The sequence below is a fragment of the Brettanomyces nanus genome, chromosome 1 (assembly GCF_011074865.1).
Source record: "Brettanomyces nanus chromosome 1, complete sequence".
NCBI lineage: Eukaryota > Fungi > Ascomycota > Pichiomycetes > Pichiales > Pichiaceae > Brettanomyces > Brettanomyces nanus.
Window position 1 is genome coordinate 3667822 of NC_052374.1, and position 18258 is coordinate 3686079.

Here is an 18258-nt window from a genome sequence, read left to right on the forward strand (position 1 = left end):
CTCTTTTCAACTTCTCTGGCTGGTTTCATTTATCTTCCTATGAGTTATCCAAACTTCCCTCGTTCCCGAATGGTCAGGCCTAATGGTAATGGCCCTAGTGGATCCAGCATTCCTAATGGCCTCAATGTCTCCAATAGTACAATCTCATCTACAATACCTTCTGCACGTATGCTGCGGGGTCCAGTAGTGGCAAAAAGTGGCTCGATGGCGCAATTTCAGCCGGGACATAAGCATACAGGTTCTTCGGATCTTGCATTCCAGTACGAGCGAGATATTCATCAGATAGAGAAGTTTCTATTTCGAGAAAGAGACGATCAAGGACGTCGACTAGAGAAATACTTGGCCCATGTTCGAGTTGTGGAGGACTCCAGATCGCCCAATCAACGTCCACCAGAAAATTCGGCTCCAAACAACAAGAAATACCGGCTTCTGGTCCTCACAGTGAAAATATCTGGACGTATGAGAATGCATAAGGCTCGTGAAAGCCCCGATGGACTCATTCAAATTGGACGTACATGGGACTTTGATCAATTATCATTAATAGATATAGATGAGGATGTTCCAACTGGATTCGCATTTACTATGGGTAAGCGATACTACTGGGAGACGCATAGTCCCAAGGAAAGGCGTGTTTGGTTGACCACTGTGTTAGAGCACTTTATTAGATACACCAAGGGAGGTGTTCCAGAGTTGGTTAACTGTTCTGTTCAATACTTCCATTTGGATGGTCTCTTGGCTTCTGTGAAGGGGAAGCATTCCGTATCTCAGCAGAAGTACAGGTCTATCCCGGCAGCTCTTGCTCCTACAGCTTCTACTACTTCTTCTGGTTCTGAAACTGCACCTTCTACTGGTGTACAGAAGTCTGCTTCTGTACCTATACCTATGATAGTGCCAGCGTCTGTATCTGGGTCTACGCGATCTCCCGTTAAAAAAGGACATCCTTCGCTGCATTTTGGCCATTCTAGAAATGTGTCAGTCTCTTCTAATAATAGTGAAGAAGGTGGTAAGAGAAGATCCCTGTTGCTGCCCTTTCGAAGAGCTTCTTCAAAACGGAAGCAGGCTGAAAAAGAAGCTGAGAAAGAGAAAGATAAAGATCTGGCCGATAAAGAAAGACAAGAACAGTTACGTAAACAAGTTCTCCAGGAGAAAGAGAGGCAAATGAAGATTCAGCAGGAGGATACGCAAGCTGAGTTACATAGGCAGAAGCAGCTGGAAATAGAGAGGGAGCGGGAGCTTCTGCAAAAGAGAGGAAAGGTGATGAATGAGACCGAAAGATACGCTGATAATGATAACTCGTTGGACCGGAAGAAGTCTATCGCTTCATCGGTTGAAGATGGGAGTCTGGATAACAGTGAAAATGAAAACGATTACGACTTTTTGGAGGATTACGCTGAAAATGAAAGTCTCGAAGATAACATTGTCGAACCTCATACTGCACCATTACGTCTTTCCGAGCCCGGTGTGGTCCCCGCTGATATGGTTGGCGATTCTTCCGATGGACGATCAATTGATGAAACCTTGCCGAATTCTCGTTATCGTTCTGTTGAGGACACATCCGACTTACCCGATGACATCAAACAATTGGTTTCTCCTGTTCAAGATGATGGTGACAGCGACCTTGAAGCTAATGATGAAGAGCCTGAGATGCCTCTCGCGCTTGAAGCTACTGACAGTAAGTTAGCTGTCCCGATAATAAATGCCACGTTACAACCTCCTGAACGACTTCATGCGCGGTCCCGAGCATTTAGCAGGGTGGAGGAAGAAAAGAAGGACAACGATTTTTCTGATTTGTTTGAAGAGATTGGATACGATCCAATGGTTGATGACTACAGTAGTTTGGAAAAGAAGCTTCACAAAGAGCTTGAAAGATTGCAGTATGATAAGATTAATGCGGCAACTGAGATGGCCGGTGCCAGCACATCATTGAAAAAGTCAATGGAGGATGCCCTTGGAGAGTGCGCCAAAATTGACGCTGGCTTATCTCTCTTTGGAGTCCAGTTGTCTGGTTTCCAGGAAAATGTAAGCTATATTGAGAAACAGGGACATGGTTTGCAAGTGGAAACCACCAATAAAAAGCTTCTCAAGAAGGAGCTTAAAGAGATTTTATTCTCTGTTGATATTGGTGAGGACAAGCTACGCTATTTGTTAAGCTTTAAAGTTTCATTAAATCAAGATACTACCAAAATTGAGCAAGTATTAGACCAGTTATACGGCTCTCTGATGAAGATGAAAGGTACCTCGTCTCAGGATCGGGCTGATTTGTTATCAAATATGAAAGCTCTTCGAGAGAAACGTGCCAAACTTGAGAACGTCTCGCAGACGTTTGTAGCAAACTTGCGCAAAGATATCAAGAAAATATTCAAATCTGTATCATTAAGCCTTACTTCTAAGTTACAGTCACTGCGAGCAGAAGACTTTCTGACGACTTTCTTCCGTCCAGTGTTGGTCCGAAAAGTCTCAAGCTTGCTGGCACTCAGTGGTATCTTAGCGTTTGTCAAGCGGGTATCTCCAGACGACTTTAACGAGATTCTTGCTATGTTTAGCGAGATATTTCAAGACTTCTACACCAACTTGGGTGATAAATTCCTCAAGCAGTTCAATGCTCAATTGAGTCAGATATCTTTTTCACCATTCGAATTTAACAGTGCACCGAAGGATTTTATTGACCAATCTTGTATGAAGATGAAGAATGGAATTACAACTAAGAGCAGAAAGACTGGAAGTAACAAGATTTTGGAGGAACTAGGACTTTCTTCTCCTTCGAACACAGCCAATGACGCCTTTGACCTGGTCACTAGTGATGAGAATAGTAGCAATGGCTCTGAAGATTTTGCATCCAACGCTATGCTGAGTAATTTACTAATTAGCTGTATGAATGTCATGGCATTACAGCAGGAGCTCTTTACGGAGTTGTTCTCGCTCTCTTCATCAAGTGATAGCCAATTTCAATCCCTCATCAAGGTGCCAATGGAACAGCGGATCTCCAATTTTGCCAATATGGGCGATTTTCTTGGAGGTGCAGTGGAGACGGATCGTGAAATCAGTGATAGTATTTATGAAATCATGAAAAGCATGTTTGGTGGTGTGATCAATGACCTGTTCAAGGCACTTTTGTCGATTGCTAAGCAGAATATACTGCAGCCGCCGTCTATCTTACTTCTCTTGCAGAATTTATCTCTTAGTGTGGCCTCTACTAATCAGGAATACGTTTACAGTCGATTCACTAAACTGGAGTCAAGAATCAGAACAATTTGGGAGAGGCAGAGTGAAGAGCAGACCCAGATCATATTGAATACGGATGTTTTCTGTCGAGTGATGAATTTCTCCAAGGCTTTTCCGGTTTACTTCAGGAAGGTTGAGCAAAATCTCGTGTCTTTGAAGACCGAGAACTTGAGCCAGCTGCCGATTCATCAAAAGTTGGTTGGTACCAGTGAACATTTCTGGGGGGTTATCACTCGTACGTTGATTAGGGGTGTCGAAAATATTTCTGACGATTCATTAAAGGGCATCTCTGTTGCTTTTCCTGCTGCAGTCACCACTATTGACGCCGTTGCCGACACTTCCTCGTCGACTATTGAACTGAATAGTATGCGAACATCTGACAACATGTACAAACATTTGGCATTACTTCTCAACTATAAATGGATGGTGGATCAGATGAAGGACTTGTCGCTTATTCCATCTAGTATAAAGAGGGAAGCGGATGAATCGAGATCCAGAGAGTTAGGAGTGTTTACAGATCAACTTTCAAAAAGGCATTCGATTGGAGAGTTGGTGAGATTTGTCAACGGACTTGAAGGACTTATTAAAACGAATACAGATCCTTCTAAAACCAACTCTTATTCTGCCCAAAACTTAAAAAAGTTGCTTGAGAGGTTTAAAGGAAACAACCTTAAGGTGAACATCAAGGAGTTGGCTTCTGATTTGCATCAGGAATTGTCAGGAAAATGCTGCCGGGAGGGTTCCGTGGAGCAGGAAAACAGTTACAGTTTGGCAGTGTCCAAGGCGATCGAAAATGACTTATTCAACAATTGCATGAGCTCACTTTCCGTCCTCTACACTACGACTTTCTCAAAGCTCAATCCAATCATCAAACAGTATTATGAGGGAGTGACAAATCCGGTTGATAAGATTCTCATTAGCTTCAATTTCAATAAGGAGTTTATCAATTAAGTTGATGATATTTATAAAATTAATCAATGTAATAAATCATTTACTAAGTGTCCGGACTCAATATATAACCTCTATTTTTGCTCGCTTAATATTATTTTATAGCTAGTATTGATCAGTATTTCATTCTAGTCTCATGGCCGTGGTTGGTTTTCTTGGCGACATTGGCGCCAATGTTACAGATTATGGCAATGATATTGGTTCTGGTGGCAGATCTGTGAATTCCATTGGCGTGTTCCGTATAATTATTCAACTTCTTCTATTGTTTATTAGAATATTTCTCAAGTTAGGCAGTCGTTTACTCCAGCTAGGACAGTCCCGTTTGAAACCTGTAGAGGAGGGGGATTTTTGTGTTCACACCAGTGTCTTACCTCGCAATCCGGACTCTGGTTCGTGCTCTCCCAATGAATTCAAGGAGACGCTGCTTGATGAAGTAACCGGGCTAAGCGAGATAAGCAAGCACTCTTTTGAAGATAAGCTTTATGAGAACATTATTTCTGCCATTGATATCGTCGACATCGTTCATTTTCACGGATATAAGATTCATGAACATGTTGTGAGAACAAAAGATGGTTACCTTCTCTCTATTCACCGTATTATGCCTAAAGATTGCAGCTCTGCGACGAATTTGGACGGAAGACCCGTTGTTTACATGCAACATGGTCTCCTAACAAACAGTGAGTTGTTTGTACTTGGGGATACAAGCTCCAGGTGTTTACCATTTCGTCTTGTGGATCTTGGCTATGATGTTTGGCTGGGAAACAACCGTGGAAATAAGTACTCGAGAAAGCACCTGGTCTTATCAGCAGAAGAAAATAGATTCTGGGATTATTCCATGGACGAATTTGCTCTCTTTGATATTCCCGATTCAATTAACCATGTCCTAAACGTCACCAAGCAGTCGAATCTAAGTTATATTGGTTTCAGTCAAGGGTCTGCACAGGCCTTGGCGGCTCTCTCGCTAAATCCAGAGCTAAACTCCAAAATTAATGTATTTATAGGGTTATCTCCTGCATTGATCCCCAGGGGATTGAACAATCCTTTCTGTTCGTTTCTTGCCAACTCTGCACCGGAATTGTTGTATGGTTTCTTTGGAAGACGAGCCATTCTACCTTCGGTCATCTTCTGGCAGAAGTTGTTTGGTCCAAAGATCTTTGAGCAGGTGGTGGATCTTTCGCTTAAGTTTTTGTTCGATTGGAAGTCTGAGAACATAAGTCTTACCCAGAAAAAGGTGGGATATCCTCACCTGTTTTCGCCATCTTCGGTGAAGTCTGTAATTCATTGGTTCCAGATCATCAGCAGTAGAAGATTCCAGATGTTTGATGACGGAGGTTCATGTGGATCGAAGTTGGTTTATCTTAGTGGCGCCGGAACAAAGGCTAATAGGGTAGCACCTTTTCCTACAAAGACGATTACAACACCTATGTTGCTCATTTACGGGGAATCAGATATGTTAATCGATATTGGGAGGACTCTTGATGAGCTTTCTTGTAATGTGGAAGTTATTGGAATACCAGGCTATGAGCATATGGACACTTTATGGGCTAAAGATGTTGAAACCACTGTTTTCGATAAGGTGGCCGAGAAATTAAATTATTACAATGGGACAATTAAAGAAAAATACTTAGAACTATAAATAGGCTAGCTTTTGATATTAAAAGAATCTATTTAATAACGAAAAGAATTGTATAATAGACCTAATAATAACAATTTAACATCACAAAATCAATCAAAATTTTTTCCGTACAAATTGCCCTTATGGCCAAGTTGGTAAGGCATCACACTAGTAATGTGGGGATCCTCAGTTCAAATCTGAGTGAGGGCATATATAAAGGACTTCGTTTTTTTTTGGTGCTGTGTACATATGTATAAGTAGAAATTAAAGAATATATAAGGTTAAGTGAAATCAGTCTTTCATACCGAATCTCCACTTTCTTAGTTGTTCCATACCAAGGAAGGTGAGAATAGTATGAGGGCCCAACCTGACGAAAGAAGGTAGCCAACCTCTAAACATGAATCTTATACCCTCTTTCTTGACAGATCTGAGCAAGATCTGGACAGGCCCATCATTGGCCTTGTCCGAAGAATTCATAATTCTGGTTTTGATGACATCAGCAGGAGAACAAATGGTGGTTGCGACAAGAGAAGCAAATAAGGAGGCTGTGAAATGGGTAGACTTAGTTGTAGGATCAAAGGAAAAACTCGTCACGAGGAATCTCTTGGCCAGATCATAGGAAACAACCTGTGAAGAGGTCATTAGAACGCCTCTAACAATATTTGGAGCCCAGCCACGGAAGAGAGATTTGGCACCCTCATCTCTGCACACTTTATAGAGACCATCCAATGCATCCCTATAGTTTCTCTGTTGAGCTAAAGGTAGAGACTTGTCGTTCTGCATTCTAACATTGACAACATCAGCCGGATTACCTACAATGCTACCTATAGCACCAGCACAGATGGAACAGCCCAACAATTGAATAGCGTTCAATTGATGATGAGTCTGCTGGGTGAAAAACTCTTTAAGTTTTTCATAGACACCGAACCTGGCCGTAGAATAAGTTGCCTGTCTGAGCAATGCGGCAGTTAGGCCGTTGTAAGCTGCAAAAAAACCCTCATGTCGAATGATCTTAACGGCAACGGAGACTAAATTTTCACCGCTACTAGGGGCAGCCTGAAGTCGGACCTTAGCAAGATCCAATGGATGAGTAAAAAAGCATGCACAGCCAGAGGCAAGTCCTGAAGATGGTTAGTAAGAAACAGAGGTGGCTGAAATAGTGGAGATTGACTTACCTCCGTACCAAAATCTGGAAAGAAAATAGTGGTGTTAGTATCAAATCCTTGCACGATGTTCAAATGGAGTGATACTTACGGATACTTTTGAGGAGAATTGGAACTCATTTGGGAAGCTAAGGAGTAAGAGAGTCTATCTATATGGCATCAATGTTCGGCCTTGCTAGAGCTGGTAAAGCAAAAATTGAGTCTCAGCGGGGTCCCCGGTGGAGACTTCAAATGGGTCGACCCCACCAACAATAAATAATTACAGCCGCTCCGCTGCGGAGACCCGGGGAGTCACTCGGATGAGGTATCTGTGTTTCAGAATAACCATAGTTCCGCGTCGCTTGAATTTCAAAGACTACGTCGGTCAATACACACCCTAGATAATTGATGGTAGGTTAGTTTGGAACATCTGCTGCAATGTTGAAAGTCAAAGAATTGTTTAGTGCACCTTCGTAAAAACTTACCTAGTTTGGGATTATGTAATATTCTGCAGCAATCTGTAGTCTCTGGTATCCTGCAACTCTCGCAAGTTTTCTGACACACACCAGAAACTACTATGAGATTTCGGCATTAGTGCGCGCGCTTGGGTCCTCAGAACAATAGGAAGCCGTGGGTGCATGAATTTCGAGACTGTGGATATTTTTAATTGTCCTTACCTCATAAGCAACCTCTTTTCTTGACGATCAGTAGTGCAAGAATACTTTCGTTCATTTATTTAGCTTGTCAAAAATTGTCAAGCTCATACCTACTAACTATGCAGGAACAATCGTAAGTTCTATTATATTTTCTTGTGGATGGAATCATACTAACATCTTCAAAGTTTGCTAGAGACTCTAAAGAATCTTCGACAGTTGATGATGAAAATAATTTATAACCCTACGTTAATTACATTTGAAGAGGAAAAAGCAGCACTTGACCGTGAGGTGAAGGTAAGAGCATTAATCATTTTCACCGATACTCAGAAAGTATACTAACACAGTCGCAAGTTATTGGAATCTATTGGAGACTCAGACAACCTCTCTCCAGAATGTAAAAAGATATTAAGCAGAATAAACATGTCAGCTGAGTCATTGTCATTTATTTGTGTTGAGAGGATATCTATTAAATCCCGGTACTTTGACGATGGCCCAAATGACCAGTCTGCAAGTCAGCCATCATTACAATCCTACAATACACCTACACCTGACTTCTCTACAGAACCCATCATGAAATCTCTATCTTTTGAGAAAAAAATATCTGGAGAGGAAGACGAAGAGGAAGAAGACTCCTGGTTAGTCAAAGAGGGATCTTCATTTGCAAATAGTACACCTACAACTGAATCTATTTTGGTAAGCGAGCCTGCAGAACCCATAGAAAGAAAAGGTCGAAGGCTTTCAGAAGATGCTGTTTCTATTCTGAACAATTGGTAAGTTATTTACAGCACTGTCTACTTTTTTTTGAAAGACTAACAAGGAGTTTGAAATTTTCAGGTATGCCGAAAATGCCGAAAATCCATACTTGACGGCGGGGGATATAGAAGAGCTATGCCTGAAAACGCAGTTAAAAGCTACCCAGGTTAAAAACTGGGCTGCTAATAGAAGACGGAAGAAAAAGGATTCCGTTTCTCAAGAAATATTGGAACTATTATATTAACGCTTTCCATCTTTTTTTATGTATAGTTTATAGCTACAACTGAAAATGCGATCTTTATAGTCAGAGAGGGAGCATTTTTGATCTGTATGCGTCTTCTCTCCGCGTTCTGAGGAGATTGTTTCATCTCGCTTCCTGAAACAATAGGGGATTTTCCTGTCCAAAAAAGAAACTCTCTCAGGACCTTTCGCTCCAAATTGAACCACTCTTTCTTATCCAGTGTTTCAGATAACCGAACATGCCGTGGGTAGAAGCAGCATTTTTTGTAAATTTGGTTAAGTATAAAATATATCTGTCTTCCTTTAGTATTTTACAAAAAACTTGAATGGTGAGCACCATGGGAGCGAAGTGCACACGACAGCTACACCTTTCAAAGAATCCTAATAGTTTATGCGGAAAATTCAGGCTCCGCGTCCATCAAGGAAACAGGTCTCTTAAGACAGAGCCAAAGAAGACATCGTTTCCTTCTGTCGCCGTCAGAGACTTTCCTGATCCTCCGTCAAAATTGAAAACTCTCTTAGAAAAGTACAAACGCAATACTTCTATGTCCACAAAGGTTAAGAAACCTTGGAATATCGTGAGAAGCAGAAATACTAAAAAGCAGACTATGAACGGGTTTACAGCATTTAGATCTTTCTATTCGAGGAATATCAGAGCATATAAAAGTCAGATAGACCTCTCACAGCGCATGGCCAAAATCTGGAACGAAGACAAAAAATTACAACTTCTATGGTGTGGATATGTAGAGGAGTATAAAAGCTCCAACACTTGCGAGGCTTTTACTTTCTGGCTGGATTTGAAGAAAAATGCACTTTCTTCCGACCTTCAATCTCCTACCATATCACAGACAAATGAGATGTCGCACTTTTTTGTGGAAGATGTCTACGATGATTCAGTTCCAGAAATGGATTAGCTTAGTGTGTATAATAAACGGCTAATTAAAGGCCAGGCAATCATAGATGCCAAAATTCTATACGAAAGCATGTAAAGTAACTGTGAGCAGGCAATTTAGTTCTCCTCCTCCTCGCTCTCTTCATCCCTGTAGGAGAACTTTCTAATTTCTCCCAATCTCTTTCTGGAAAGGTCCAAAGCCTCTTCCAACTTGAGTATTTCAACTTGTTGCTCCATCTCCACAGTCTTATTCTCGTGAACACTGAGCTTGGAATAATCGATCTCGTCGAGTTCTGATTTATTGGTGATCAACTCATTCACTTTGGCAACCAATTGCTTACATGCCAAATTAACCTTTTTGGAGGCCACCTCCAAGTTGTCCTCTGTCTTAGACATAAGATCTGACTTCACTCTTGCAGCAGCCACCAACTGGGCAGTTGAAGCTGCTACTTCTCTGGAGGCAACAATCAATTCCTCGTTGCTATTATTTCCCTGCAAAACACCATCGGCCGTTTGAATCAGCAAATTGGTACTGTAGGCAATATCCTTCGACGCAGAAATTAAACCCTCTGTCCAACGGTTGTTTTTCTTGTAGAAAGACGTTTTAGAATTGGAACCACGACCTTTATTGACGATTTCCCGCTGGGATGCTATGGATGCAGTTAGCAACATTTTCACAGAGTCGATGATAGCCAAAGCACATCCCAAAATTGACTTGTTAACTTCCGAATCGATCGTAGCCATAGACGGGTCAACCGGTGTAGACAACATGTCTGCTAAATGCTTTGAAGCGGCATCGATCGATGCTGTAGCGTTGGCCATTTCACGATCAACAACTTCACTGAGTTCACCCTTCATCTTACCAAGGTTAACCTTGTTACCGGGTGCCACAAGCGACTCAACAAGCTGAAGTAATGTCTGTAAGACTTCCTGAACGTCCAAGTTACCATTGATTACCTTTTCCGTCTGATCCTCCACTGCCAGTCCTTCACGACTTTCTGAAGTGAGGGCCTCCAAAAAAACCTGTGACATCTCCGCTACATCACGTGCAGTATCAACTAAATCGTCCTGGAAATCATCTGATCGTGTGAGTCTCGTAAGGCCCTTTGTAGAGAGCATAATGTCACTTGTTGCCGTGGCAAAATTGGTAATAGTGTCAATGACAGCAACAAAGTCCCCCTTAGGTCCGTCAATCAAGTAGCCGTTGAAACTATTGGCGAAATCTGTTGCAGAGTTTGAACCTTTCTCGATAAGAGTCGTTATATAAGAAGGTGATGCATTCTGATTACCCGCTTCCATCGGAGAATCCAATAGGAACACGGCATCCTGAATCCTCTTGATTCCGGACCTCAATATGGCATCAACAAGGGAAGCCAACCTGAATTGAGTTGTTGCTACTTCGGCATCTTTTTCATTTTGCTGTTCGGCAAGATCCTTCACGGTTTCATCCATAGTCTGCTGCATAGCGTCCAATTCCATCTCCTTTTCTTTCAACTTGTCCTCCAAACCCTTTAACCTGGGTGAATCTTCAAGGCTAAGGTCATTCTGCAATTTCTTTCTCAAATCTTCTATCTCACGACTATGTTGCTCAAACACTGATGCCATGTTGGCAGTACTGGTACGCTGAAGAGCAGCCAATTGGTCTTCCAAATCTTTTTTCTCCAATTCTAGTTTCTCTAATTCATCTTTCTGGCCTCCCTTGGATCTGTCAAGTGTCAATCTTGCCCGGTCCCTTTCCTTGATCAAATCGGCAAGTTCAATGTTCTTTGCCTTCATCTCCTTCTCTAACTTTTCACGTCTTTCAATAGCCTCCTGTGCAGATGCAGCTTTCTGTTGTATCTTCTTGAATTTGGATAGCATGTTCAAATGTTCCGTTCTCAACTGAGAATAAAGTCGTGCTAAAGATTCATACTTATTCTTCCAGAAAGCCATTTGTTCTTGTAAACTCTCCAACTGCTCCTCTTTGGAAGCGATTTGTTGCTGAGCAGAGGTTGTAGTATTGTTCAAATCAGTTTCCAAAACTTGAACTTTCTGGTCGTAGCTTTGCAACATCAATTGATCTTGATCATGCTGTCCTCTTAATGCTAATAAATCTCTCTCCAACTCAGCCACTTTACCTTGGGCTTGTCTTTGTGTCTGATCAAGCATCAACTGCTGTTGCGCAACACGCTGAGCCTGCTCTTGCTGTTGTTGTTGCTGCTGCCAATACTGTTGTTGCTGTTGCTGCTCTCTCTCCTGTGACAATCGCTGTGCCTCTTGCTGTTGAGACAATCTGTCCTGCTCTAATTGATATTGTTTCTGCTGAGCTGCAAAAGCATCTGTAACGGCACCAGTAGGCTGCGAGGACATATGGGAAAGCGAAGCCGAAGAATTCTCATTCGAATTGGACTGGTTTACCAAGTTGGTGGGACCTGATATAGTATCATCAGGATCGTTATCGGCAACCATTAAGTTTGGAGGCTCGATAGGCAGCTTTGGGATGGTAAGCAAACTGGTTAAATACCTAATAGCGGAACAATCGGCATAAAAATCGTACAAACGATGATGCTGTTCAACGAAACGATCCTTTAAGGGCTCTAGAGCTTCGACAGCCTCGGAACTACGGTACATGGCCCTCAACATGGACACCAAAAACTTGTAGATACCATAAGATTCAGCAATTTGAGGAACCAACGCACTAATCATGCATTCATTACCCCTATTATGAGAAGCGGATGCTATAACAAGTCGTCCAAGATCATCCAATGAGTCTTGCAAGTCAGCCAAATCAATAATATTTTGGTAGCCTTCGTTGGGATCGCTGACGGCAGTCAAGGAAACGTACTCCTGGTACTCGAAAGTACCGTTAAAACCGCGATGCTCGCGATGGAAACGCAATTTCTGTACCAAAAAAAATGAGTAGTCATGAATAAGCCTACCGTACCTTCCCTGGTTTGCACTATACCTTCCTAGTGATTCAATCCAAGGAATGTTACGGTATCCACCAACAAGACAGGATGGATGACCTTCCTGAAGTACCTCATGAATTGTAATTAGTGCTTTGAACACCTGAATATCGTTCTCTTGAATAGGAAGTACTTTGATGGCATCCCAGAAGGGCCTACTGGACTTCGTATCCCATGTGAACACTATACAGGCTCGAACATGCTTCCGCTTCGGTGCAGTTTCCGAAACAGAACATGCCTTCTTGACAGATGTCGAAACCTCTGAGCCAATACGGGACACAGAAAACATAATGGGTGAGGGGGGAGAGATACAGAAGAGAGAGAAGAAGTTGATTGATTGCGTGTACGAGTCTTCTTGTTTTCCATTTCGTGAGGCCGATTCACAAGCCACACCAGAGAGGAAAGGTGGCGCATTAAAAGAGATCTATTCCGTGTAAATTTTTTGGGTTGGGAGGTCGGCAAGGTTAAAATTTTTCCTTGTCCTGTTTAATCGCCTTTCTTTTCTTGAAGGTAATCAATCATCTTTAAATAGCATTTAGCTTGACAATTAGAAGCGAATTTAAGTGACACTTTTGCAAAGAAGTCTTTTTTATGAGTAATATTCAGAACCTTAAGTCCTTTGATCCTTTCGCCGACTCGGGTGACGTTGAAACAGAACCTACAAACTATATTCATATCCGTATACAGCAGAGAAATGGCCGGAAAACTTTGACTACCGTTACCGGTGTTCCTGAGGAATATGACCTCAAGAAAATTCTGAAGGTGTTGAAGAAGGACTTTGCCTGTAATGGCAATATTGCTAAGGATGCAGAGGTTGGCTCTGTTATCCAGTTGCAAGGAGACCAAAGACTCAAAGTGATGCAGTTTTTGGTCAAGCAGTTGGGCATGCTAAAGAAGAACATCAAGATCCATGGTTTCTAAGGAAGCCTGTGTTCTGTGGACTTAGGGCGGGTCCTTACGGGGCTGCACTTGCGTCTTGCTGATCCATTTTGAGATCACGGTCCATAATAAACAGTTCTTACGTCTGCTTATCACTGCTGTATCTTTTCTCATTCATAATATGTGTAATCAATCTTTAGGTATAAATTTTCGTAGTGCGCGGAGGCTGCCCGGTAGAGTTTAGCCGTAGATTAGTTTGCGGCTAATCCAAAATTTAGTCTATTCATCACTACAACTTATTCATGCAAAGATGCCGGATTTGAACCTCAAGAAGTCATGGAATCCAAAGCTTCTGAAAAACAGAGAAAAGGTTTGGAAGAAGGAGCAAGCGGCTCTAGAGGAGTTTCGTAAAATCAAGCAGAGGGAGAAAGAAATCAAGGCAATCAATGATAAGAGTGAGTTACTAGCATTGAATGCGGGTCAAAATGGTAGTGAAAAACAGGACGACACAGTCACAAAAAGTGATTACAAGACCAGTTGGATTTATCAGGGATCACCCGAGGAAAGGAACACCGGAGATGGCGTTGGAGCTGGCGCTGGAGATGGTGCTGGAGATGGTGCTGGAGATGACTTTATGTTAGGAAGAAAAAGATTGGACGAACTACTGAAGCCGAAAGTGAATAATAAACGGGCTGTGGCTACGAGTCGAATGGATAGAGTATTGGATCTTGAGAATAGAGAGAAACAGAGCGAGGGCTCTGCAGTTATCGATAAGGAGGATCCGATGTATATGATACAGGTTGCGATGAAGAAGAATAAGAAAAGAGAGGCTTCTAATCGTCATCACCTTCACCACCACAACCACCACCACCAAAAAGAACGTGGTATTCGAAAAAAAGAGGCTAAATGATATTATAATAATTGTAATGTATAGTAAGAATCAGAATCCAATTATTGCATGCACAGTATGACCATTTTCGACGCCCATGTTACACAAGAATTCGTCATCCTTTTCTAAGATCGAACCCTCCTTGTCAAATAAATATACATGCTCAGGCAAAAATTTGTCTCTGTACTTGTCCTTACTGAGATAGTACTGCTGAGAGCTAAGGAACCACTCCAACACTCTACCTCTAAGACTCTTCAAATGAGTTCCCAACTCTGGATCTGCGTAATCCTCGGGTTCGAATTCAAAGTGGTACATAATAGGGAATTCCATCTCCAAGTCCTTCTTCTTGAAAGCTTTTAATCCAAGCTGATTCAATTTAGATCCAGCCTCGATGATTTTTTTTTCTGGAATCGTATTGAGGGAGATGTAGACGTGAGCAGTGTAATCGGGTTCATTATCATCCTCCAACGGCAATGCAGCTTTCCAGAAACCAAGTGCTATACCGATATACTTGATAGTTTCATAAATAACTAATAATGTAACTCCGTAGGCAAATGAGGCAGAGATAAAAATAGAGATAGGAGTGCTTACAAGGTGCGAAGTGTGCTCGTACCGTTGTAATCGAGTCACCAAATGAGTGTTGGTGTAGCCAACCAAAAATGCCCACAAATTACTCGAATAGACAATTTCCTCTGCCTTTAGCAGCGTACTGTTAAGATAGTTCATGAGATCACTGGGCATGATTAAACTCTGTTCGCAAGGAAGAAGAAGAATGATGGACAAGACTTCGAATTCGAGATCTTTCCAGCGAAAAGTCCGACGAGATCGAAAAAATAAAAAAGAATAGAGCAAAAGCTGGAGATCTTAACTGTCTAACAAACTTGCTCTGTCATGGACGGTAAATACCAATATCTCACCTTGATAGTGGGTACAGTTGTCACTACATACTCTGTACTACGATGTCTTGGATATTCAAGAAGATCTTGTCTCTTACCGGAGAGAAAAGAATGTATTGCGGATCTCATAGGTAATACTCCGATGATGAAGATCCGATCTCTTTCGAAATTGACAGGATGCGAGATTTACGCCAAATTGGAAATGGCCAATCCTGGTGGTTCTGCCAAAGATAGAACTGCTCTTGCAATCATTAGAGAATATGAAGATGAGGGAAAACTAGTACCGGGTAGAGGAGATGTTGTCTTCGAAGGTACTTCAGGATCCACGGGAATCTCCTTTGCCATGCTTTGCAATGCTTTGGGATATACTGCGCACATCTGCGTTCAAAGCGACACTTCTGCGGAGAAGATTGCGCTTTTAGAGAGCTATGGTGCTGACGTAGAGAAGGTCAAACCGGCATCTATCGTGGATCCTGAGCAGTATGTCAATGCAGCCCGCGCCGGAGCGGAAGCACTGTCGGCAGATACTACTCAAGCCAACGGCGTATTTGCCGATCAGTTTGAAAACGATGTCAACTGGCGCATACATTATGAGACTACGGGTCCGGAAATATATGAACAGATGAATCACGACCTTGACTACTTTATCACTGGTTCCGGTACCGGTGGTACCATAGCCGGAATTGCACGGTATTTGAAAGAGCAGAATCCCAATATATCCATCATTTTGGCTGACCCTCAAGGCTCCGGTATGTTTAATAGAGTCAGACATGGTGTCATGTACGATACTGTAGAGAAAGAGGGTACTAGAAGACGTCATCAGGTGGATACTATTGTTGAAGGAATTGGTCTAAATAGAGTTACGCATAACTTTTTGGAAGGTGAGGACTGTATAGACGATAGTCAGAGGGTAACAGATGAACAGGCCCTAAAGATGGCTAGATTCCTCAGTTCTAACGATGGTTTATTTGTTGGTGCGAGTAGTTCCATTAACGCTGTTGCTGCTGCTAGAACAGCACTTAAGGCCAGAAAAGGCTCTAAAATTGTCATCATCGGTTGCGATTCCGGCGCAAGGCATCTTTCCAAATTTTGGAAAGAAGCTCTTAAGGTGGATAGACACGTCTCGTTAGAAGAAATCCTCGGTAATGACAAGCTTATAGATAACATTATCCATTAAGAAATACATACATTTAGATCGCTCTTCACAAGTCATCAAAGCTTCCCTGAACCATTTCCTGCTTTTTTGACTTCTTTCTCCTTTTACTTTCAATCACTGCTTCTTTCCAATCTTTTTCCTTTTCTCTGTCTTCGGCTTCGTTACTGTCACCCTCTTCTTCTTTCTGCGCTATTGCTATTTCAACTGCCTCCCTTCTTCGTTTCATCTTCACTCGTCGCTCAACTTTAGTTCCTTTTTTCAGTGACTTGTCACTCCACGAAGTATTCTTTTCGTCTAAGAACTTCTTCTTCATCGTCTTAGCCCTTCTCTCCTTCTTTCTCTCTTGAGTCTTCAACTCGTATAATCTCGTCTCTTCTTTACTCTTATCCAAGTATGAATACTTGTCGAAGTTAATAGAACTATCAAGAAATCCACCCTCTGGAAAATCTTCAACGTATTTGTTTTCTGGCATCTTCGGCAATCTGGTCAATCCATACATTGAAGCTAGCCCTTTGTAATCCAGTGTCCTTATTCTGAATATAGATGATGCCACATGTTTACTGTAATACATCACATATGCAACGTATGATCTCACTGCATGATCATATCTACCTCTATCTTCGAGTTCCCATTGCCTAAAACTGGAATCATACCATTCCGAGAACTCGAGCTCTATTTTAGGAACGCTCATTTGTTCAAGAGTTATGCCCTTGACGTCCATGAAACCAACGTAGTCCTCTTCTCTCCCCTTGTTCAACATTGTAACAGCTTTACCCACTTTATTGGCTCTTCCCGTCCGTCCACAACGATGCAAAAACATATCCGGATCAGTTGGAGGATCCACCTGAATCACAAGATCTACATCTGGAATGTCCAATCCTCTAGCAGCAACATCGGTAGTGAAGAGAACACTTTTCTCCTCAGTAGACTCGGTAAACTTACTCAACGTTTTCATTCTAGGTTTGGCCTCAAGTTTTCCATGCAAAGAAAACAACGCTATTTCGTCGTCAATCCTCTTCTCCTGCAACATCTTGCAAAAAAGGTGGTGAAAGATGCCATAGAAGTATGTCACGCTGATACACGTAGGAAAGTATACAATGGTCTTGTGATATCTGTATTTTGTAAGGAGTTGAAGCAATACCTTAAGCTTCATGTTTGCCTGAAGTACCATATAGCAAAGTCCCAAACTTGTGGGAACAGTGGAATCGGCACCAGGAAGAGAACTTGAATTCACAGTAATTTTAACGGGATTCGTCATGCCTGTTTTGAAGATATCGTTTCCGGCACTGGAAACGGTGGCCGAAAAAAGTCCAGTTCTTCTCTGTCGAGGTAAGAATCTCACTATAGATTCTATAGAACTAAGAAAACTCATGTCTAATAGTTTGTCGGCCTCATCGAGTATAAGTATCTCACAAGAATTCGTCTTGACAGAGCTGCTACGGAGAAACTCGTTGATTCTACCGGGAGTCCCCACAAGGATCTGTGGCCTTTTTGAGATAAACGTATATAGATCCTCTTGCAAGGACTGAATAGAACCCACAAGAAGCTGTGTTTTGATCTGTGGAAGAGCACTGCGTTCAGGCTGATACTCCAATACAGAGTTGAACACGGCTTCGATCTGTTTGGCAAGCTCTCTAGTTGGAGACACGACAAGAGCTCCAAAGTGTGACTTTTTAAAAGGTTCATCAAGAAAGATCCGGCAGATTTTTTCAAGTACTGGAATGACAAAGGCCATTGTCTTACCTGAACCTGTCACTGCCTGAACTACCACGTCCTTGTTCTGCGATAGCAAAGGAATAGTGGAGGCCTGAACAGGGGTCATATGGGAAAACCCAAGAGACAACATAGCATCTTTGATCCAAGGTTGAATCTTATAAGATAGATCATCCCAATTTGTGGAAGACATGATATATAGGATGAAGTATGAAGAATGAGGAGAGTGACTTTGAATCCCAGAGAAAAATATAATGGGTGAAAAATAGACGATGAAAAATAGACGATAAAAAAATAGACGGTGAAAAATTT

General features: G+C 42.0%; 10 protein-coding genes and 1 non-coding gene across 11 annotated transcripts; 7 read left to right on the forward strand and 4 right to left on the reverse strand.

Annotated features, from left to right (window-relative positions):
• Positions 1-88: 88 nt before the first annotated feature.
• FOA43_001721 (uncharacterized protein) lies at positions 89-4173 on the forward strand (the record flags this gene model as incomplete). The annotated part of the gene is made up of 2 exons (XM_038922031.1): positions 89-97; positions 220-4173. 2 exons carry the CDS (start codon positions 89-91, stop codon positions 4171-4173), a joined length of 3963 nt encoding a protein of 1320 aa, XP_038777959.1.
• Positions 4174-4306: 133 nt separating this feature from the next.
• FOA43_001722 (uncharacterized protein) lies at positions 4307-5806 on the forward strand (the record flags this gene model as incomplete). The annotated part of the gene is made up of 1 exon (XM_038922032.1): positions 4307-5806. One exon carries the CDS (start codon positions 4307-4309, stop codon positions 5804-5806), a length of 1500 nt encoding a protein of 499 aa, XP_038777960.1.
• A 116-nt stretch (positions 5807-5922) lies between these two features.
• Positions 5923-5995, forward strand: FOA43_001723. The gene has a single exon. It is a non-coding gene; the product is annotated as a tRNA-Thr (tRNA).
• Positions 5996-6076: 81 nt separating this feature from the next.
• Positions 6077-7068, reverse strand: FOA43_001724 (uncharacterized protein; the record flags this gene model as incomplete). The annotated part of the gene is made up of 3 exons (XM_038922033.1): positions 6077-6906; positions 6961-6974; positions 7046-7068. The coding sequence occupies 3 exons, from the start codon at positions 7066-7068 to the stop codon at positions 6077-6079; spliced, it is 867 nt and encodes a 288-aa protein (XP_038777961.1).
• Positions 7069-8815: 1747 nt separating this feature from the next.
• On the forward strand, positions 8816-9490 carry FOA43_001725 (uncharacterized protein; the record flags this gene model as incomplete). Its single annotated transcript, XM_038922034.1, has 2 exons — positions 8816-8824; positions 9017-9490. 2 exons carry the CDS (start codon positions 8816-8818, stop codon positions 9488-9490), a joined length of 483 nt encoding a protein of 160 aa, XP_038777962.1.
• A 95-nt stretch (positions 9491-9585) lies between these two features.
• On the reverse strand, positions 9586-12702 carry FOA43_001726 (uncharacterized protein; the record flags this gene model as incomplete). The annotated part of the gene is made up of 1 exon (XM_038922035.1): positions 9586-12702. The coding sequence occupies one exon, from the start codon at positions 12700-12702 to the stop codon at positions 9586-9588; it is 3117 nt and encodes a 1038-aa protein (XP_038777963.1).
• Positions 12703-13004: 302 nt separating this feature from the next.
• SUI1 (Eukaryotic translation initiation factor eIF-1) lies at positions 13005-13334 on the forward strand (the record flags this gene model as incomplete). The annotated part of the gene is made up of 1 exon (XM_038922036.1): positions 13005-13334. One exon carries the CDS (start codon positions 13005-13007, stop codon positions 13332-13334), a length of 330 nt encoding a protein of 109 aa, XP_038777964.1.
• A 139-nt stretch (positions 13335-13473) lies between these two features.
• On the forward strand, positions 13474-14202 carry FOA43_001728 (uncharacterized protein; the record flags this gene model as incomplete). The annotated part of the gene is made up of 3 exons (XM_038922037.1): positions 13474-13477; positions 13518-13525; positions 13603-14202. The coding sequence occupies 3 exons, from the start codon at positions 13474-13476 to the stop codon at positions 14200-14202; spliced, it is 612 nt and encodes a 203-aa protein (XP_038777965.1).
• Positions 14203-14232: 30 nt separating this feature from the next.
• FOA43_001729 (uncharacterized protein) lies at positions 14233-14922 on the reverse strand (the record flags this gene model as incomplete). The annotated part of the gene is made up of 1 exon (XM_038922038.1): positions 14233-14922. The coding sequence occupies one exon, from the start codon at positions 14920-14922 to the stop codon at positions 14233-14235; it is 690 nt and encodes a 229-aa protein (XP_038777966.1).
• A 150-nt stretch (positions 14923-15072) lies between these two features.
• Positions 15073-16254, forward strand: MCY1 (Putative mitochondrial cysteine synthase; the record flags this gene model as incomplete). Its single annotated transcript, XM_038922039.1, has 1 exon — positions 15073-16254. The coding sequence occupies one exon, from the start codon at positions 15073-15075 to the stop codon at positions 16252-16254; it is 1182 nt and encodes a 393-aa protein (XP_038777967.1).
• Positions 16255-16279: 25 nt separating this feature from the next.
• FOA43_001731 (uncharacterized protein) lies at positions 16280-18139 on the reverse strand (the record flags this gene model as incomplete). Its single annotated transcript, XM_038922040.1, has 1 exon — positions 16280-18139. The coding sequence occupies one exon, from the start codon at positions 18137-18139 to the stop codon at positions 16280-16282; it is 1860 nt and encodes a 619-aa protein (XP_038777968.1).
• Positions 18140-18258: the final 119 nt, after the last annotated feature.